Here is a 22,999-nt window from a genome sequence, read left to right as displayed (position 1 = left end):
GAATTTTATACTAATTAAACTTGAAAAAGAAATTTAATTAGATTTTTTAAATAAACGATTTCACCGATTTACACGCGTTTTCCCTTGACCAAATTTTGACCGTATCACCCTTTACATTTTAAGGAATATATAAAAAAAAACACCAACCACAAACCAAATTTAGCCTATTTGAAACTCAAATTATAGGCTTTCAAACGTTAGAAACAGTTTTCAGATATTTTAATTTCAGGCTTAGTTAATGATGATTATCTGCGAAAATTTCATGTTGATCAAAGTAGAAATCGATTCAGTAGCTCCCTAATATTGTATCTAAATCACATGTGAGATCTATGAATGTTAACAAAATCGAAGACTCATTAAACTTTTATACAAACAATTTCTGGCATGGAAACTCTCGGGTACCAAATTGTACCGAATAATACGTGATGGTGTTACAAAGTTAACTTTTTTTTATTTTGAAATATAAGTATTTTTAATCCTTCATATTGAAGATCGAAACAGATTCGTCTTTTCATGACAATTAAACATGGACTAAAAATACACACGCACAACGAGGAGCAGCACTCAAGGAAGCCCGAAGTGCGCATGTCCGCGCGTGGCAGGAATAACAGATTCCGCCCCAGATCCGTACTGGAACGGCTGCCGTTTGTCGACATTCAACGACGACACCAACGAACGGACACGACTGTTATTTCAATCACCGTGCAGGTACACCCTCGCACTCCTTGGATGGATGAATGAAAAGATGGAAGAACTGTTGCTGATGCTGTTGGGGGATCCAGAAATGATTTCACAGCTGGTTTGTGTAAGTGGCCGCCGATTACCGACGGTGGATTTACCACCATCAAAGTAAAGTGCACACTGAATGGAGGAGGATGGCCCGTGGAGATGATTCTCTCTGATGGACTGGACTCAACCAACGCACTGCGGCTCCAAAATACGCAGCCTGCCGAAAATATCTTGTCGGGATTTCGGATACGCGAGATGAGGACTTATTCAAAAAAAAAAGCTGGCGTGGGTTCAGGCCAAGGAATGGAAGAAGATGGTTAACTCATTGTCAAGTGCGTAGGTGTTTTTTTAGGTAGGAAGTATGCTCAAGTGTGCTTCGAAGCTTGAATGGCGCGAGATTCGAATTTATACGTTATTCAGTTTTGAGAGTTCATCGCGAAATATTTTTATCAAGAGATAAAAAGCTTTGAATTCTTGAATTTTGATTAGGAAGTGAAGCTATTTTTTTTCTAATCTATTTCTAGATCTTTCATTTAACTTCTTGCCCAACTTGTTTACAATAAAATAAAAGCAATTGCCCTCATGCAACACTTTCTGTTCTGTCTGATAAAAAGGGAAATGGCATTTCCCAAAAGGCTCAATGACAATCCACCGATGTGTGAACAGTTAATTTCTATAAAAGTAGAGTGGCAAGGTATGATGGCATTGAAGCTACCGTGAAGTGTCTGGCTGTAACAGTAGAGAGGTCTAGAAACGGCCATTCGGCTTCGCTGCTGGAGCTGGAGCTGGAACTGGAAGTGAGCAAACCGGGGGCCATCAGCCCGGTGGTGCGGTTTGTCGATGATGAGCACGCGGACCTACTACAGACAGACATGAAAAAAGTCAACCAACCGGCGACTGCTCTTTGCTGGTGTACAATTTCCCGTTATCAGCAGTTTTGTTGTCCTAGTTTTATACGGACATGTTTTGCCACATTGCTTGCGGCCTGGCCTGGCCTGGCGAGGGCCCTGTGGGTTGTTCCTAGAGGTGTATCGTCGGGTGGTTTGTTTTTCTGCTTCTTCTCTTTTAAGTTTGCTGTTACCCTTTTAGGTATAAAAATTGTCACTTCTTATCCGAAGCCGGGTTCGGTCGAACGATGAGGGTTGGTTTTTCCTTTTGGATGTTTTTCCTCCGATAGAAAGCCAGCTGGAAAATTTCCATAAAAGTGCAGCAGTTTTTTTTGCTGAGGGTAGGCGTCAACGGGATATGGTTACATACTTGCTGTTATCAGTTCCAGTGGGCATATGGTTTTGGGACACTCCAGGATATGAAATGTTGACATTATCTAGGCGAATGGTTTATCGGAAAATGCTAGACAGGTCTTAATTCGAAAACAGAGATATACAGGATATTTGAGGGTGGATTGTTTTTGATGCTTTTTTATCGTTTACGCTCGAGTCTTCATTTTCAGTTCAAAAAAATAATGTACCATAATAATTGGAAATTACTGGCTCCAGAAAGGTGTTTCAAAATAAGTACTGACAAACATGTTAAACAATTTGCCAGCTAAGACATTTAATTCAACAATTAAAGATGATATTGAATTCAATAACCAACTTTGATTGGTAAATTTGAATTGAAATTTCATTAAAATATTGAATCAAACACACTGCGCCTTTAAAAGGTGGCAGTTCAAAAATTATAATCAGACTACCTGTTGCGGCAAGAGTGGAGAAAACCGAGTGCTGCCTGTAGCTGTCATCAGATTGACATTTCGATCTGGCAACATTGACCGTTGGAGCGGGGGCAGAGTGAAAATTTATCTTTGTTGAGAAAGTACCGTTATGATAGTTTTGAGAAAAGTACCACGCGACGCAACAGTAGAAAAGTTTGTTGATTTAGTGCGGCATTAAGAGGTTTTCGGTTGTTTTAAAGTTAGAAGATTTGTGAACCTTTATTGTACCAGCTGGAGGGACAAGTAAGTTGTCTAGATGTAGATTAGAACTATTTCCTTTATTCATTTTGATTGTTCGCACAGATTCGTAGCCAGGACAAATTTAGATTTGCCTTTGATCGAGGTGTAAAGCCATTATTGTTGTTGTGAACATTTAGCGTTGCGGTGAGTACTAAATATTTGAATAACTCCGTAAGGCATTATAAATTAATTCTAAACCATAAAACAGGTTAGGCCAACGGCGAAAATTATAAAGTTGCTAGGTTTCGTTTGGCTTGGGGAGGTCGACTAAATGTAAGTCTAGCTTATCCATTTACATAACCTCATTCTGATGATTTTGTATTTTGTATTTTTAGTCTTGAAGTATTTCTATACACCAGTTTTGTATTGGTACAAATATACTGTCGGAACTCGACCCAATCCTCTGTTTTTACTGACCTACGGCAACAATTCTTCAAGAATTTACACGATGGCCACTGAGATGAGTTCCAGCGATTATTACAACACCATCGATCTGGAAAATGCATTCAGCTGTGTGGCATGTGATAAGCCGGATTCAGCCGACAATGTTGTCGCTTGCGATCGGTGCTCCAATTGGTGGCACTTTTCCTGTGCCGGAGTAGGTGATGATATAAAAAACAAACCATGGATGTGTACAAAATGCCTTCCGACAAAAACCGCTTCTATTCGGACCTCGTCCTCCGTCCGTAAGGCAAAACTCGCGCTGAAGTTGAAGCAACTGGAGGAGGAACAGGAGCTGGAAAAAAGGTATATCGCAACACGATACAAATTGATGAGCGATTTGATGGAGGAAGACGATTCACACAGCAGCCGGTCACAGGAAATAGAATTGCCGAAAGAAAAGTCGCAGCGAACTGCGAACTGGGTGGCTAGCCAAACACATTCTGACACGGAAGGTGCAGTCGGTGGACAGATTTCACGCGACATCCAGAATGTTCCTTATGGAGAGGTGGTCACCAGGAAAGAGGAGCAGTATCAAAAACCGAAAACCGTGCCTACCCTGCAGCAGCAACTACGCGCCTGGCAGGGAAATGAACGACCGTCCGTAATGCAGCTTCAAGAGCTGCAAAATCAATTCAATCTGTGTCGATTGGCATTGACACCCCCTGCAATTGCACAGCAACAGTTGGAAACAGCTTCATTCCCTCCAGCTGAGAAACGAGATGAGCCGATATCTCCACCCAAGCAGCAGTTGGTTCCAACAACAACAACAGTTTGTTCATCAGGTGCAATGGCTCAGTCAGCAAAAGCACCTTTGTTTCCGCAGCCAGTTTTACCGACTATTTCGGAGCGATCCGAGAACAGCGAGGAGCGAGTTAATCAACAACTACCTGAACCTGCTGTTCCGGTTACCCAAGTTGAGTTTCCTGTCGCAAATGTGGAGCGACGAACGAATACTCTTGCGCCAGGTCCATCCAAGTCACAAGCGGCAGCCCGTCAAGTTCTGCCACGAGATTTGCCGCCGTTTTCCGGAGATCCTGTGGACTGGCCGGTATTCATAAGCCAATATAATTACACGACGGAGGCGTGTGGTTTCAGCGAAGGGGAAAATATGATCCGCCTGCAACGATGCCTTAAAGGAGCGGCATGGGAAGCAGTCCGAAGCCGATTGATCTTACCAGCATCGGTTCCTCGTGTCATTCAAGAATTGCGGATGCTCTTTGGTCGTCCGGATCTTTTGGTGCACTCACTAATCGAGCGTGTTAAGGCCACTCCATCTCCGAAAACGGACCGACTCGAGACACTCATCGAATTCGGGACCGTAGTGCAAGCTCTCTGCGATCACATCATTGCAGCCGAACTAACGGATCATCTGGCCAACCCTAGCCTGCTTAAGGATCTGATCGGAAAACTTCCGACCGAGTACCAGATGCGATGGGCCAGCTATCGAAGGGTGCATGAAGTGGTTAACCTCCAGACGTTTGGAGCGTTTATGGAAGAGGTCGTGACTGATGCCTACAGTGTCACCACCTACAATGCGGAATCAAAACGACATCCGACTAGACGAGAAAAGCACAAAGTAGAACGGAGTTTTGTGCACTCCGATACCGGGGGGAGCTCAGCTGTAAACCCCCGGGGTACGCTCGGAAATTCACAACGAACGATTGCGTGTGCGGTATGCCAAAAGTTGGGGCATCGTGCACGAGACTGTCGTACATTTCAACAGCTATCTGTCGATGAACGGTGGAAGCGGATTCAAGAGCTGGCCCTATGCAGAACGTGCCTGTATGCACATGGTCGACGACCGTGTAATAATAGGAATCGCTGTGGTGTCAACGGTTGCAGTAAACGGCACCATCCTCTCCTGCACCAGTCTGTACCGCCGAAGCCATCCAACAACACACCATCAAGCTCGCCCTCAGAAACTGTCAGCCATCATTCTACTGCTTCATCTTTGCTGTACCGCATAATCCCGATCGTTTTGTACAACGGTAACTCATCGGTTGATACCTTTGCATTCATTGATGAAGGCTCATCATTGACGATGATAGAAACGGAGTTGGCTGATAAACTAGGCTTGAATGGGCGAAAGCAGCCGTTATGCTTGAAGTGGACAAGCAATGTTACGAGAGTGGAAAACGAATCGAAGCGTGTTGGCTTCTCTATTTCGGGAGCAGGTCAAACCAAGCGATACCCACTCGTCAATGTCGGTACCATCCAATCGTTAGATCTTCCGAAACAAACTCTTCCGATCAGCACGATGAAGCAAAAGTTCCCTCATCTTAGAGGATTGCCTATTAAAGGTTTCGAAAACGTTTGTCCACAGCTTCTTATTGGACTCGATAACCTAAAACTTGTTGTCCCTCTCAAGGCGAGAGAAGGAGGTGCTGGAGATCCTACCGCCGTACGCACTCGCTTAGGGTGGTGCGTATATGGTGGTACGCGAGATGACCAGACTCCAACGATTAGTTACCATGTGTGTGAGTGCCAGGACGAAACTCCTTTTGATGAAGCTGCTAAAAGGTTTTTTGCCGTCGAAGAAGAAGGAACCAAAGTATTTCAACCGATTGTCAGCGACGAAGATAAACGAGCGATAAAAATACTGAAGGATACAACAAAAAGGGTCGGAGACAGATTCGAATCGGGGTTACTCTGGAGGTACGACTACGTAGAGTTCCCTGATAGTTACGCCATGTGTTTTGGAAGGCTACAGTGTCTTGAGCGAAAGATGTTGAAGGACCCCCTGTTAAGAGAAAGCATCACACGTCAAATCCGCGAGTACCAACAAAAGGGATATTGTCATCGAGCAACACCTTCTGAGTTAGACACTGCAGATGTCCGTCGTACTTGGTACCTTCCCCTCGGAGCTGTGACCAATCCTAAAAAACCAGGCAAGGTACGGTTGATATGGGATGCGGCCGCCCGAGTCGATGGAATATCGCTAAATACACTGCTGCTGAAGGGCCCGGATCAGCTCACATCCCTACCAGCTGTTTTGTTCAGATTTCGCCAACATCCGGTCGCAGTTTCGGGGGACATAAAGGAGATGTATCATCAAATCCGCATCCGCGAAGAGGATCGGTCGGCGCAGAGATTTTTATGGCGCGACGATCCTGATGTTGATCCTGAAATTTTTGTTATGGACGTCGCCACCTTCGGGTCATCCTGTTCGCCTGCCACGGCACAATTTGTCAAAAATACCAATGCACAGCAGTTCATCGAGGAGTATCCAGACGCCGTCGAAAATATTATTTCCGGCCATTATGTTGACGATTATGTTGCGAGTTTTCGGAGCATTGAACAAGCCCAGCGAATTACCAGTCAAGTAAAGGAGATCCACCTGAAGGGTGGGTTTGAATTGCGTAACTTCTGCTCCAATTGTCCACAAGTTGTAGAGCACCTAGGAGAGATGTCATCGGAAACAATTAAAGATTTGAATCCCGGGAAAGGAGAAGCATCCGAACGAGTTCTCGGAATAATCTGGGACACAGCCAAGGACGAATTCAGATTTTCTATGGTTATGCGTGATGACATGGCGTTCCTGATTCAGAACAAATCTACTCCTACGAAACGACAGATTCTGCGATACGTCATGACCATGTTTGATCCACTAGGATTGTTGGCTCCGTATCTCATTTTTGGGAAAATTATAATCCAAGAGGCCTGGCGTAAGAAGCTCGGTTGGGACGAGCCAGTTGACGACGATACTTGCGAATTGTGGCATCGATGGGTTGAAATGCTGAAGCACATTAACAACATAGGAATACAGCGAAGTTACTTCTCGGAAGCTCCTCAGAACATCGAAATCCACACATTTGTGGACGCCAGCGAAGTTGCATATTCATGTGCAGTCTACTTCCGTTACATCAACTCCTGAGGTGGCAGTGAAGTCGCATTGGTGGCCGCTAAGACCAAGGTTGCCCCGCTCAAACCGTGGACTATACCCCGCTTGGAGATCCAAGGATGTGTTCTAGGCGCTCGTTTGACACAGTTTGTCGTTCAAAACCATTCACTGCGAGTTACGAGACGCTGTTTCTGGACCGATTCAAGCACGGCTCTGAGCTGGATCCTGGGAGACCCCCGGAAATATCACCGCTTCGTGGCATTCAGGGTCGCAGAAATCCTGGAGTTGACCAACCGGAACGAATGGAGATGGGTCCCGTCGAAGCAGAACCCTGCCGACGAAGCAACAAAGTGGGGATCAGGCCCTTTCTTTAAAGTGACGAGCATCTGGTATAGTGGACCGGAATTCCTGAGACTGTCCGAGGATCGATGGCCAGTCAGTAAAGTGGTATCGACGACTGAAGAGGAACTACGGGCGTGTTATTCACATCATGATGTGCCCTTTTTCCAACCTGTTATTGACTATCGTCGCTTCTCAAAATGGTGCCGAATTCTACGAACAACAGCATACGTCCACCGTTACAGTGCCAACAGACAATTGCCTCCTGAACGTCGCAACTTAGGCTGTCTTACGAGAGCAGAACTGCAGAAGGCTGAACGTTCTTTGTTTATGTTGGCCCAACGCGAAGCATATCCCGATGAAGTTGTAACCCTTAAAAGAAATCTAAAATTGCCGAAGAAGGATCAAATACGTATTGAAAAATCCAGTCGAATCTATCAGCTGACCCCGAGTATCGACGAGTACGGGGTTCTTCGTCTCGACGGAAGAATCGCTGCAGTAAAAGGTGTTAAGAAGGACGCAAAGTTCCCGGTGATACTTCCCAAGGAACACTGGATTACCTTTTTGTACATCGATGAATTGCATCGTAGATTTCATCACGCCAACAACGAGACCGTGGTTAATGAAGCACGGCAACGTATTCACGTACCAGCACTACGATCTTTGGTGAGAACAGTAGCGAAGAAATGTCAACAGTGCGCTGTTTACAAGGCTCGACCAGCTATTCCCAGGATGGCACCGCTACCGGTGGCCCGATTGTCGTCGCAAGTCCGTCCCTTTTCGAACGTAGGGCTGGACTACTTTGGTCCGTTAATGGTGCGAGTTGGAAGGAGTAACGTGAAAAGGTGGGTAGCTCTCTTCACGTGCCTTACGGTGAGAGCCGTCCTTCTAGAACCTGTTCACAGCTTGACTACCGAATCCTGCATTGCTGCTATACGCCGATTCATCGGCCGAAGAGGTGCCCCAGCCGAAGTGCACAGTGACAATGGGACGAACTTCCAGGGTGCCGAGAAAATACTTCGTCAACAAATCAACTCCGGTGTTGAAGCCACATTCACGAATACTACCACAACGTGGCATTTCATTCCCCCGGCTGCTCCCCATATGGGTGGAGCTTGGGAAAGGATGGTCCGGTCCGTCAAGCAGGCGTTGTTGGAAGCATACCACGATAAACTGGACGACGAGAAACTGCAAACACTACTGGTTGAGGCCGAATCCATCGTCAATAGTAGACCGTTGACGTATTTGCCGTTAGACTCCGCGGAGAGTGAAGCGATTACCCCAAACCACTTCCTGCTGGGTAGTTCCGATGGAGTATGTCAGCCGATCGTTGAAACGGAATGCAGCAGCAAACTACTTAGCTACTCATGGAGTCAGCTTCAGAAGCAGTTGAATACGTTCTGGAAGAGGTGGACTCTTGAGTACCTGCCAACTCTGACGAAACGCACTAAGTGGTTCGGGGAGACGAAACCGATCGAAGCTGGAGCCCTAGTAGTACTGGTAGAGGGCAGTAGGCGAAATGGTTGGACCCGAGGTAGAGTCTTGCAGCTGATAACAAACCCGGATGGTAGATGTCGCCAAGCGTTAGTACAAACTCGAGATGGAGTATTTCGTCGACCGTTGTCTCGCCTAGCAGTCCTGGAGGTTGGAGATGGTTGCGGAACCGAGTCTACCGGATTCCACCGGGGGGAGGATGTTGCGGCAAGAGTGGAGAAAACCGAGTGCTGCCTGTAGCTGTCATCAGATTGACATTTCGATCTGGCAACATTGACCGTTGGAGCGGGGGCAGAGTGAAAATTTATCTTTGTTGAGAAAGTACCGTTATGATAGTTTTGAGAAAAGTACCACGCGACGCAACAGTAGAAAAGTTTGTTGATTTAGTGCGGCATTAAGAGGTTTTCGGTTGTTTTAAAGTTAGAAGATTTGTGAACCTTTATTGTACCAGCTGGAGGGACAAGTAAGTTGTCTAGATGTAGATTAGAACTATTTCCTTTATTCATTTTGATTGTTCGCACAGATTCGTAGCCAGGACAAATTTAGATTTGCCTTTGATCGAGGTGTAAAGCCATTATTGTTGTTGTGAACATTTAGCGTTGCGGTGAGTACTAAATATTTGAATAACTCCGTAAGGCATTATAAATTAATTCTAAACCATAAAACAGGTTAGGCCAACGGCGAAAATTATAAAGTTGCTAGGTTTCGTTTGGCTTGGGGAGGTCGACTAAATGTAAGTCTAGCTTATCCATTTACATAACCTCATTCTGATGATTTTGTATTTTGTATTTTTAGTCTTGAAGTATTTCTATACACCAGTTTTGTATTGGTACAAATATACTGTCGGAACTCGACCCAATCCCCTGTTTTTACTGACCTACGGCAACACTACCCACTGTCGTCTAACACGCATTGCATACAAAGAATAAGATGACGTTTAATAATTTTATGGAAAATTTTAAATGCAAAAACTTTCTTTTTACAACTCCAAGCATGATGCGGACTTCTGATGACTATTTGTCTTGATTGGGGCTTTATGAAAATCGAGCAGTATAGAAGAAAGTTATGAATGAAAATCCAATACGGTATGGATTTTTGAAAAGGGCCAATACTCCAAGACCTCTGTTTTGAGAAAAATGCATTCGAAGTTCTAGAAAATATAATCAATTGCCTATTTCGCTGTATCTAATCATATTCCTGACTGAGTACCTAAACTCCTTAAAAATAAGCATAATTTCATTCCACGATAGGTAAATACAAGTTTTTCCTTTATTGTTTCGTGAAAAATCGATAAATTGGATTTCGGCCCGTTACAATTGGCGAGTAGGCCCTTTTTATAAATCGATACCGAATATTTTTTCCTTCTCTCGAGCGAAATATCACAAAATGCCTCCATTGAAGCAAGCATTATTGTTACAGTTAAAAATCATAACTTCTACAAGTTTCAAACGATTTCGATAAATGACCTCTCTAAGGAACCTCAATCTTATATATAAAAATAGAGGCGTTTTCTTTGTAACAACATCACGTATGAATGGTCGGTCGGAATGAAGTGAAATTTGGTATCCGAGGGTTTTTTGGGTCAGAGATGGTTTGTATAATAGTTTCAAGAATCTCACTTTTTATGAAAGGGGGGTCCCCATACAAAATTATCTCTTCATCTTCTTATATATAAAAATGGAGGCGTTTTCTTTGTAACAACATCACGTATGAATGGTCGGTCGGAATGAAGTGAAATTTGGTATCCGAGGGTTTTTTGGGTCAGAGATGGTTTGTATAATAGTTTCAAGAATCTCACCTTTCATCAAAGGGGGGTCCCCATACAAAATTATCTCTTCACATCTCTTCTTATATATAAAAATAGAGGCGTTTTCTTTGTAACAACATCACGTATGAATGGTCGGTCGGAATGAAGTGACATTTGGTATCCGAGGGTTTTTTGGGTCGGAGATGGTTTGTATAATAGTTTCAAGAATCTCACTTTTTATGAAACGGGGGTCCCCATACAAAATTATCTCTTCATCTTCTTATATATAAAAATGGAGGCGTTTTCTTTGTTACAACATCACGTATGAATGGTCGGTCGGAATGAAGTGAAATTTGGTATCCGAGGGTTTTTTGGGTCAGAGATGGTTTGTATAATAGTTTCAAGAATCTCACTTTTTATGAAAGGGGGTTTCCATACAAAATTATCTCTTCATCTTATATATAAAAATGGAGGCGTTTTCTTTGTAACAACATCACGTATGAATGGTCGGTCGGAATGAAGTTAAATTTGGTATCCGAGGGTTTTTTGGGTCAGAGATGGTTTGTATAATAGTTTCAAAAATCTCACTTTTTATGAAAGGGGGGTCCCCATACAAAATTATCTCTTCACATCTCTTCTTATATATAAAAATGGAGGCGTTTTCTTTGTAACAACATCACGTATGAATGGTCGGTCGGAATGAAGTGAAATTCGGTATTCGAGGGTTTTTTGGGGTCAGAGATGGTTTGTATAATAGTTTCAAGAATCTCACTTTTTATGAAAGGGGGTCCCCATACAAAATTATCTCTTCACATCTTCTTATATATAAAAATGGAGGCGTTTTCTTTGTAACAACATCACGTATGAATGGTCGGTCGGAATGAAGTGAAATTTGGTATCCGAGGGTTTTTTGGGTCAGAGATTGTTTGTATAATAGTTTCAAAAATCTCACTTTTATGGAAGGTGGTCCCAATACAAATTCAACTTTATTTGTTACGATTTCCATAAGAATCGATTCGCGAGCACGTTGATGTTAAGGACGTGTAGATGAAATCAAACATTTTTAACGATTACATAAGAAGGTAAAACGAAGTTTACCGGGTCAGCTAGTAGAATTTAAAATTCTAAAAACTAGTCTCCATCGGTCGATTAAATTAATTTTTTCCTAAAAAAATGCTTTTTTATTGCTTTCTCGATCACAAATTGACAAATATCAGCAATACTGTTTACACTCGCCAAACATCTTCGAGAAGATACGGGATAGTTTAAGTGCTTTATCAAAACGTCACTTTACCTCGCTTTGCTCGATAGAGGGTAATGAGAAGGCAGACTCTCTGGCAGAGGTGGGAGCGATGGAAGGCGACACGTATCAGCGGGAAATCGCCTTAAACGAATTTTACTTCTTAGTTCGAAGAAACTCTCTTGTCAACTGGCAGCGTAAATGGGACGAGGATGAGTTGGGTCGGTGGCTCCACTCGATTGTCCCAAAGGTTAGTTTTAAAACATGGTTTAATAGATGGAACCTGAGTTGGGATTTTCTTCGTATATTTTCTCGTCTCGTGTCCAATCAATATTCCTTAGACGCAATATTCTATCTGTTTGATATTGCTGGAAGCTATTTGGTGGCCAAGGATCGAAATATACCTACCTTTTCCTTAAAGCTATTGATCTTAGTCTATAATTCTTTTTATTTTCATATTCCCCTTTTTATATTATTTTCTCTTGAAATAATTAAAAAAAGTGAACTACCTAGTAGTAAGCAAATAAAACGTGTTTGGCTCGTTAAAACCTTAAGGTATGAGCCGTTTCAAATATAGAATTTACAAAAAAAAACAATACTGTCAATCCTACGCAAAAGTGAAGTTCAGATGATCGATAGAAAAAAAAAATTTACCTTGAAAATTAAAAAAAAATTAAACTGTTGTTATGTAGTCCAATATATTTGGATAAAAATAGACATAAATGCAATGTAATGATGTAATAATAATAATAATTTGGATAAATTTTTAACTTCTTTTTTTTCTTTTTAAGAAATTTCATATTTTGAGCGTAGCTCAAAAACTGTTCTACAGAGTTTTTTTCATATAATTTTCGTTTAGTTTCATTAAATGTTTTACATGTGATGGCATAGGTTAGAGTTTTGACTCGAAAAACACCAAGAATTTTTCTTTCCGTTTTCGGAAGTGTTTTTAATTGTTTCAATTGAATTTGCTAGAGCAAACCAAATGCTCCTCTTGATTTGAACACCAATGCAATGGCGTGTGCTATCGAAGTGTCAACAATTAAAATAGGGGAGATAAGGGCATGACGAGCACCCGGGGCATAGTAAGCACTCCTCTTCTCCACGAAAGTACGAATTTTCTAAAATAAATTGTCATGAGGAACAGTTTTCCAGTTCCTATTGTATTAATTTTTCAGCAAATCTCCTCATCATCTAAACAGAAATATTAAAAACAAAAATCAACTAGGTTCTGCGACGAAAATACTATAATTTTTGAGCACCGGAGAATAAGCTCTTATGATCTCAAAATCATCTTAATCTATAAGATATCCACTGCAACATGATGTACACATTGTTTCTCAAATTTCACCATCATTTAATTTTGGATTTTTCACTATAATCAATTTTAAAACGCGTTTTCGCTTCAACTTGTTGACTCGGGGCGAACAGAGCACCATTGATCGGGGCACGATGAGCGTTTTCTGCCGCAGAATCTTACAGCAAATTCAATTCGATGAAGCCAACTGAATTATAGAGCTACAGCTGTAAACTAGTCATTACATTTGACGATTTAACCTATTGGTAAGGTGTCGGAGAGGTAATCAGAGCACTCGAGTTCGATTCCTGCTCGAACGATTTTTTTTTTCATTTACCATTCATGATCGATTATTTTGATTGTAGCATTATACGGCTAATAGCATCAAACAAAGCACCAAAAACATAACGTATGAGTGTGTGAATTGTTTGTATTCTGCAAACAGACATACATTATTTTTTTATTGCTTTGTTTGATGGATCTGCGACTTACTGTTTTTTTGCAAAATGCATCGATCATGTATGGTAAAAATGGAAAAAAATCACCTCGACCAGGTATCGCACTCGAGTTTTCTGATTATCTCTTCGACACCTAACCAATAAACTAAATCGTCAGATAAAATTTGTCAAGCTGTAGATCTATAATTCAGTTGCCTTGACAAAATCAATGCGCGGCTTGACGGCATAAAATGCACTGCCCCAGGGGGGGGGTTCTCACTATGCCCCTACAGTTTTATCTACTTTTTCAAGTTTATGAGCCCTTTAGGAAATAGACTTTTTTTGAAGTAACTCACGAATTATAGCTGTTTTCTATGGTTAAATTAGCGTCTTTCTAAAGATGGTCTTAAGTTTGACGGTTTGTATTTTTATTTAGGGGTATCCAAATAAAAAAAAAACAACCTCGGGGATCCTCAATTAATTCACGAAATCTTTAATTTTGCATGATAATTGTTTTTATGAGCACACCTTTAAAGCCTTGACAGAAAAAAAAACCTCCCTAATCAGACCTTGAGTGTCAATTAGATACTCCTAGCTTAAAATCGCTATCCTTCTTGTTTTTCTACCGATTTGTACAAAATTTATAGTTTTGGAAACCTCGTTAAGTAATTCAAATATTCATCTTAACGTTATTTAAAGTCAAAGAGAGAAATCCTAAAAAAAAACCATGCTCCAAAAAAAAAAACTATAGACCAGCAACCAAATGTTTAACAAAAATTTCACTTTATGTCCAAGAATGCTGAAGTTTTTTAAGATCACGAAATCAAAAAATGTAAAAAGTTGTGTAAAACCTGTACTTTTCAATCAATGGACCGTCAAAATTCTTTCAGTCACAGTGGAAAAAAAATCGATTGGAGGATTAAAAAATGTATGCAATTTGGCACATTTTCGCATCTTTAGATTTCCAAAAAAGCGGAATACAGAGTTTTTTCGCTATTTTTGAACTTTTTTTTTTATTAATTTGCAATTCTTTTCACCTAAATTCAACTTAACACTGAATGTCTTAGGGATGATATGCAACCATATGTCTTGTGCGCTTATTAACTTTGCCCCAAGTACCTACACGCTCTCTACTATTTAGGAGGACGCAGCAGTTGCATAGAAGATGCTCTGCAGTTTCTTTTTCGAACCCGCAGAACTGACAGTCATCGTTTTGAATTATGTTTATCCTTTTGAGATGCTTATTGTACAGTACATTTTACTCATTGCGTTTCATATGAAAATTTGCGACCAAAACACATATTTTGAACCGCCATAACTTTTTTGTTTTAAGTCTAATCGAGTTTCAGTCGTCAGATGAAATGTTAGTCTTGGTTGAAATTTTTATAAAATCAACATAAATGAGCAATTGATTGGTAATAAAAGTATTCGATGAAAAACCAGTTTTTTATGCTTCTTTAGAACACAATGTCTCAGAAACCCTTTAATTCTTGAGATTCATCAGATTCAGCTCAAATTTTGACTATGGCCTTCATATAACTCCCTTAAAACATCTAAGTCTTTTCTTTGTAAGTAGTGTGATTTTCAAAAAGGTATTTATTGAGACGAATTTGATAGATTAAAAATAAAATATCCTCAATTATGATTTTTAATAAGGGTTGAACCGTAAATATCTCTTTACACAATGATACAGATGTCGTAACCGACCCTTTTGTATCATCGCAATGTCCGGAATCTCTCCTTCTAACTGGGAACATTACGGACGACAATCCGTCAACTTCCGTTCTTCTGATCTCTCTAACCAAATTTTTCTAGTTTGTACCTGTGGCATTTCAGCATGTTCTCACTCTCATTCTCTCTCTCTCTCTTTTTTTCCTTCATTCTTACTGTCCAAGCTGGCAACCATATTTCTCTTCTCTCTCGTAGTTTGGAGTTGGATTCTCATAATTTTTTCATCTGTTTAACTGATACAAATCATCACATATTTTATATTTGTTTTATATACCATAATTCATCACCTATATTCACTACAACAGACAACATACTTTGTTCAGTAAAGTTTAAGTGCGCAAAAATTCGCATCTTTCAATGGCATTGATTTATAAAAAAAATTACGCTGATTTCAAATTTTGATGCAAATTTGGTTAATTTTTTATTTTTTACTTGTAGTATTTAATCCAAACAAAGTTTATAACATATAAAATATATAAATATTCTGAGTAGTTTTAGACTTTTTTCAAAGATCGCTTTTGCGGAATCTCTAAACATGATTTTGTTTAGTTGGCCTCATACAAAAATTACCCTGAGTCCAGGTCCAAAAACCTCTGCCCCAGTTCTGTTATCCATTTGATCGATCTGGGAGGAACCGCTGGTCCACCTGACTCCCACACGTCCCAATCATTTATAGTTACATTGTATGGTATGTTTAGGTTAAAAATGAGCTCCATCCAGTCTTCATTTTTCACAATAAGTGAGTTTAATTTAAATTTCTTTAGGATTTTGAGGTGCCCTGTAAGATCTCCTTCATAGAGAGTTTTGTGTTTGGAGAGTCTCAAGGCACTACGTTCCGCCTCTAACTCAATGAATTGATTTAGAGGCAGAATATTTAGTAGTGCATTTAGAGCCTCATTCGGTGTGCTTCGCTTTGCGTCAGTTATAGCTAGCGTTGCTAGTCTTTAGAGCTTCGCTAGTTTTTTCTGGGCTGTAATTTGCATAGTTTTGGTCCACCATACTAAGGAGGCATAAGAGATTTTGAGTCTTATAATAGCTGTAAATATCCAGTAGATAATTTTCGGCAGTAGTCCCCATTTTTTCCCTACTCCTTTGAGGCAGACCCATAGAGCTGTTATAGCCTTAGCGATTACATGCTCTATCTGTGAGTTTCATGATAGTTTTGAGTCTAGTAGTATGCCTAAATGTTTCTCTTGTGATTCGAGGTTTAACACTTCCCCATCTAATGTTAGAGGTTTTAGTGTAATTTTTCGTCTCATAGTGAAGGAAAATAACGTGCTAGCACGTAATACAATTAAAGAAAAAATATTAAAAATCATCCTGGTGTATAGGTTGATTTTGGCTGATCCTATGGTAAAATATTGAAGTTGAAAAACATTAGACAAACTCATTCCTGAAGGGTAGCAAAAGATTCACAAGCTTCTTACGACAGTTGATGTTGATGACTTTCCCGGAAACAATTCTCTTCCACGATCGTGGTGCATTTTTCCTCCCATCATATACATTTTGACATCGCACTACAAACATCCCCTTTGGCCTCATCATCAAAAAATGCTCCAGCACGGATTGTTTTTCCCCTGCCGAGCCGCATGTGAAAAACTGTACATCCATAATACTCTCCTCGTTCGTACACACAAGGCAAGCACGCAGGGAGGCAAAAGTCCAACGAATCCATTTTTCCTTCAACTTTAACTAAAGGCCCAGTACGACGACTACGGACGTCAGCTATATGAAAAGCGCTAAAACAACAATAACAACAATCGATACTAACAAAAGGCATGTTATCCGTGGGGTATCGCGTGAGAAAACCTTTTTTTCAAAATCACCACCAACTCACACATACTTCTGCATAGGGCTTGACGATGCCTTCACACAGTCACTTGACGATCGCGCGCACTTGATCTGGAGCGGACCTTTTTCCATGGAACCCCCCTAACTCGACTTCTCCTTCCAGTTATTGTTGCAGGCAGTCAGTGTCTGAATCTCCCAGCCATGCGATTGCGATGCTAATTTATTCCCCCTTTTCGGATTGTTATTGCTGGTGCTGCTGTTAGTGTGGTTTCCCAGTTTTATATTCCTAGTGCGCTTATAGGAGGTATCTAGGTGTACCCCCACGTTTTTGGTGGCGTGTCGATCGCCCCAATCGGACTGGGACCGGGTATAGGGATTTCTATTCTACGAAGTGAATCCCGAGGGAGAACCTGTTCGTCAGATCCAAAGTGATGCAATGGTGTGTGATCCTCGCTATCTGTTCGTTCATTTTTATATTGGTACCTACCTATATACAGATTGGGTGGCTTCCTATCATTTCTAGTTGCCTTGTGATAGGTGCATTTCATAACAGGCAATCGAAATTACATGACTTTAGGCTCCCCACCTGGAAAGGTTTAATATCTATCAGAGGAAATTAGGTATATTACAATTACAGTATCGTTACTTTCGCAATCACGTTTTGGAACCATATGTAAAAAATATTATGGACAACTAGCTGACCCTGCAAACTTTGTTGAGCCTTTTTTTAATTTCTTTATTTGAAACGGCTCATACCTTGAGGCTTTAAGGAGCTAAACTCGTTTTGTAAGTTTACAATTGTTTACTTAGGTCTAGATCACTTTTTGAAGGTAATTTTTTGAAGAGAATAGGAAATAGATGGGTAAATATGAAAATAAAAAGAATTATAGATGAAGATCAATAGCTTTTAGGAAGAGGTATATTTCGAACATGTAATCAATGTCTATCGCAGCTAGTACATCTCTTACTTGGGTGCAGGGTGGTTTTTTTTTTGTTAAACCTTTGAATTTCGCAAAATAAATGTACATGTATATTAGACCGCTGCAAAAAATGACGTTTTGCTCTCATATGTGTTTTCGATGCCTTTTGGGTCACCAAGCATCAGTGTAAAATTTGAGATGATATGATTGATTCCTGAGTTTCAATTTTGTATGGAAATTTGTATGAAAGAAGAACTTTTTGTACATTAAATCATCCAGATAATTCAAATAAGCTTGAAATGGAGTCGATCTTTTATTTTTGGTGTATACTATTCTTAAGCTTTATTTTTTGCTAGCATGACAGGCAGCTAAGAATTTCTTGAAAAAAGTTATAACCATTAAAAAAAAATCTGAATCCATTTAAAAATATTTAAGAATGGCAGACTTTGCTTGCTAGATCTGTTAATAATTGCATGAATTTTTTGGCAAAGGTTATATTGAGATTTTTTTTATCATTCTACGGCTACACAGCTTTCGGATAAGCAGACAAAAACGCAAAAATTAAAAAAAATAATTTTGAAATAAAAAATATTATGGACAACTACAACATCGAATAACTTTTCTGGGGTACAAGTTAGGTTTGTGCTTTGTTCACATGAATTGTACTGCAGAAATAGATTTCATCCAAAGTTGAATTTTTTGGAACTTTCAGTACATCTCTGGGGATTTTAGAATGAAAAATTTTGTTTTCCCACACAAATTTCCATACAAAATTAAAACTCGTTGCGCTAATTCAATACTGAATGGAACGCTAAAAAAAAAAATATTACTATTTCTGGCAGTAAAATCAACCAAAAAAGTTATGGCAGGTGTAAAAATTACAAAGCTTGCAGTCTTATGTACATATATAAGCAGAAAGTAGGTAAATAATAATCTATGTTCATTAAACTGGATTATTGGTACCGTAAATGGGGCGGATCGAGGCGAATCGGGACAGTTTTTTGAATTTCTGTCATATTATATTAAGTGGACAGAAATTCAAAACAGGCTTTTAGGTTGTTGTGTTTGGCAATTTTCCATATATTTTCGAATATTTTTATTTTGCTTTGGAACGTAAAAGTATGTAAATAAAGTTCTAAAATCTGAAAAAATGACCAAACATAGTTTGAAAAATGAAGAATCGTTTGGCATCATTAACGCAAAATCGACCATTTTGTCACTTATACCCCTTTGGCTCTGAGGGTCTCATTTGATATGTACTCTGCATTAGATAATCTACTCTGATTTTTATGATCATCTTTTTTATTGCAATTTTCTCTTTATCATATTTATCAAGAAACGAATGTTTAAGCACTGAACAAAAAAAATAAGAACATTAAAAATATTCATCGAATTTTCACTCACAACAAATTTAAATCAAAGGGTTATGGAATCTATTTTTTACATTATGATCTTGAATTCAAAATCAGAAATGAAATTCAAAACATTTCTTCGCACATCTTAATCATTTTTCATTCTCTCTGTTTTTAATCTTAGATCATAATTTACGACTTTAATAAATAGGTATTTTCCAAGCTTCTTGTGTTCGAAGATGTTATTGAATCAAATATCTGTTTCTGACCTCTGATACTTATAGTGTTGGATCAAATTGTGAGTTTGAGTTCTACAAATTTAACCTTATTTAAATCTTAAATTTCGTTTACTTTCCAAGCATCTGAGCATGAAAGCAAAAAGTGAAGATTATCTAACGTATCCTAAATTTCCAATTGTTTTCTACATTGATGAAATTTTCATGGATTCCCAAAGTTTATATTATTCTGTTATCAGACTAACTCAATAAATTCTTAACGTTAAAAAAAACAATTAAATCAATTTATGGTCTCCTATATTGGTCAAAAATAAGACGTTCTCTTGGTGTCATCATAAATATGAATAGAAGATTTTATAATGGGATATTTTATTTTAATCTGTTTAGTCCGTTTAGCATATGTCAAAACTTTAACAGTCATATCGTAGAATATTATTTTCCTTCAGTTATATGAAATTCTTTCATAATATCCGGAATCCTATAGAGTGTGACTTAAGTTGCCAATCGATGCTAATATCTCTAAACATCGTATAAGACTGCTACACATCTCGCATAAAGGATGACTTTAAAGCTTTAAACGCCAACCGATCGTCGAATTGTTTCAAGTCATTCAAGAGCAATGCACACATCGCAAGGTGGATTATGACTGTCAAACATCCCAGGGTTGTACATGTGTAGAAATCGACTCGTTCAATGTTACGTACAACATACCACCAATGCAGCGTAAGGTAGCAAAGTAAATTAAACATCGTAATGCGATTTTATATGATATTTCCGAAATCGAAAATCAGAAAATACCGAAAATATGCTCGTATATTGCCCCCACTTTTGTCAGATATGTATATGCTTTTTTCTTACGTCATATACGATGATTGTTGTCGACATAGATGTACGTATATATCTTGATATATTTACCAAATTGTTGGAGACAATTGTCTCTTCCTATATTCCCAACCGAAGGCTGGAGGAGTCTCAAATAATCATACACTGTTGGTTATAAGTTTGGGATCACCCCCCCCTAAGTTAAAATCATATAAAGTGAACATATGCATATTACCAAATGCATCCGAGGAAGGTTTAGCTCACGATCTTTCGCATGAGATTAAAAAATATGAAATATGTCATATGATGGTTGAGATATGGCCGAATAAAATTCGCATGATTTTGAGGGGGTGATCCCAAACTTATAGCCGGCAGTAATTAATCAGTTTTGTACCATATGCCTAATTTGGTTCTATTTACTCGATAAGCTCTCAAAAGATGGAAAAAATATAAGAGAGCCCCCTCCATTTTGCTTTATCTCTACAGGAAAATAGAGTGGTACCAAATATCGATATACATTTTTTAGTACTTAAAAACCTTCCACGCCAAAATTTTGTTCCATTTACTGAAATAGTTCTCGAGTGTTGCAATACAAAATTGAATGGGAGCTCTACTTCTCACTTCCTTTTTTCCCAATGGAAGAAGGGCGGGGTTTCAAATAATTATAGAAAAATTGCTCGGATCAAAATGCCCTTCCTTGCCAAATTTGTTTCTGTTTACTTGATATGTTTGAGAATAAGTTAAAAAAGTTCTTATTCTTATCTCCTCACTGAAAGGAGGGATTGGTAACAATAATTCATAGAAACATTTATCGTGTCTTAGAGCATCTGTATTCGTGATCTATTCTTGGGTCTAATTTATACAAGAATTGAACCAAAGAAATTAGATCCGATCCAATGAAAAAACTGGCAACTGCACTCGTGTTTCATTATCTGTCAAACGGTTTAGAACTGCGTCAAATTGGATCCTAATCTCATCAGTTTTGGATCAATCTTTATACCAGCTCTAAAAAAATATAAGTATAATGGATCACCTGTGCGGTTGCTCGGGTCGGAATTCGGGTCTCAACCGGCTGTTTGGACCACGGATACAGGTGCTCTTATGCTCTCAGATACCAAATTGACCCAATGCTATGCTATGCTCTCATGCCCTTCGATGCCAAATTTGTTTCCATATGCTCGATTTGTTCTTCAGTTATACGCAAAATTTTGTGGAAGACTCCCCTTCCGTTCTCATTTCTCCATTGGAAGAAGGGAGGGTCTCAAATAATCATAAAAACTTTTTTCATACCCAAATACCCTCATATGTTAAATTTGATTCGTTTTGCACGATTAGTTTTTCAGTTATGCAAAAAAATGGCCAGTTATGCAAGGTGGGGTCCTTCGCTCTTCCTATCACTCTACTGGAAAAAAGAAGGGTGCCAAATATTTATTGAAATATTTCTTTTACCCTAATACTATCCCATGTCAAATTTGTTCTATTTGCTTGATTAGTTCTTGGGTTATGTGAAAAATTGTAAGGGAGCCCATTCCTCCCTGTTGCCACAAGGGCAATTAGACCGGGAGCTGACGACACCCCAGTGTGTGACAGTTCTCGATGAGCGGGAAAAAACCAAGAGGAGAAAGATGTAAAAGAAGAGATAATTTTAGTAGGAAGAAAAAAAGCGCGTGGTTGATAGTTCGGAAGAGGAAAATTTATTAATAGAGTGAAAATTTAAAAAGAAAGTTTGAAGGTGATAGATAGGCAGATTGAAAAGTGAAGGTTTAGTGGCCGCTGATAGAGAGCTCGCATCGAGGTGCGTAGATACAGCCGGAAGGTACTCAATCCACCGGTCTGCAATATTTGTACGAACCGTAAGTTCAGATTGATTTATTACTTGTGATTAAATATGTATTGTAACACTAAACTTAAAATTATAGGGAAAAATAGGCTTGCAGAGTCGGGCCAGTATAGATTCCTTTGTGGATCCGACCGAACAGTTTCGGTAAAGTTGTATTTTTCATTTGAAAGCGGCATCGCACTTAACCTATATTTTCCCATAGGCATTCCAGTAGCACAGAGTTGTGCTTAGGTTAGTGAGGAGGTCAGCCAAAGTATAGGCCGGTTGACTGAATGTGAGTAGTCGCATAGGTTTGTAGAAAGAATTTTCTCTAATTTCCTTTTCCACCGTTTAGATTTGAAGTTTGTTCATAATAAAGAAGTTACTGTCAAATATAGTTCGCCCCGGCGGTTTTGACTCTCGCTAACACTCCCCTCATTTTCCCATTAAAAGAAGGAACGGGTCTTAAATAAATACTCATAGACATTCCTCGTACTCAACCACTCTTGACCACTCTTGACAGGATCCTCCGTGACGTACTAACTAAAGCCGTGCATAACGAAACAATAAGGAGATGGATTCACAGCTTCAGTAGTCTTGGAGCTAGACGAGCTCCGCAACAGTAATTTTTTTCGCTTTGGGGCTTTAGGGTCAAAAATACTTGCCTGTCAAACTCAGAGGTCACCTACTAAAACATCCCATGTAATCTCGTTTCATGCATTATGTAAAAAAATTGAACTATTGTAAAAACATTTTCGATTTTTGGTATAAATCTCTCAGTAAGAGGTCAATAAAGTTACATTTCC

General features: G+C 39.4%; 1 protein-coding gene across 1 annotated transcript; it reads left to right on the top strand.

Annotated features, from left to right (window-relative positions):
- The first annotated feature begins 745 nt into the window (after positions 1–745).
- LOC129753515 (uncharacterized) lies at positions 746–9,041 on the top strand. Its single transcript, XM_055749333.1, has 4 exons — positions 746–849; positions 1,415–1,641; positions 3,019–6,897; positions 7,003–9,041. The coding sequence occupies exons 1-4, from the start codon at positions 746–748 to the stop codon at positions 9,039–9,041; spliced, it is 6,249 nt and encodes a 2,082-aa protein (XP_055605308.1).
- The last annotated feature ends 13,958 nt before the right edge of the window (positions 9,042–22,999 follow it).

Source organism: Uranotaenia lowii, chromosome 3 (genome assembly GCF_029784155.1).
Source record: "Uranotaenia lowii strain MFRU-FL chromosome 3, ASM2978415v1, whole genome shotgun sequence".
NCBI classification, from domain to species: domain Eukaryota; kingdom Metazoa; phylum Arthropoda; class Insecta; order Diptera; family Culicidae; genus Uranotaenia; species Uranotaenia lowii.
The sequence above is the reverse complement of the archived record's forward strand: the minus strand, read 5'-3'. Positions and strand labels throughout refer to the sequence as shown.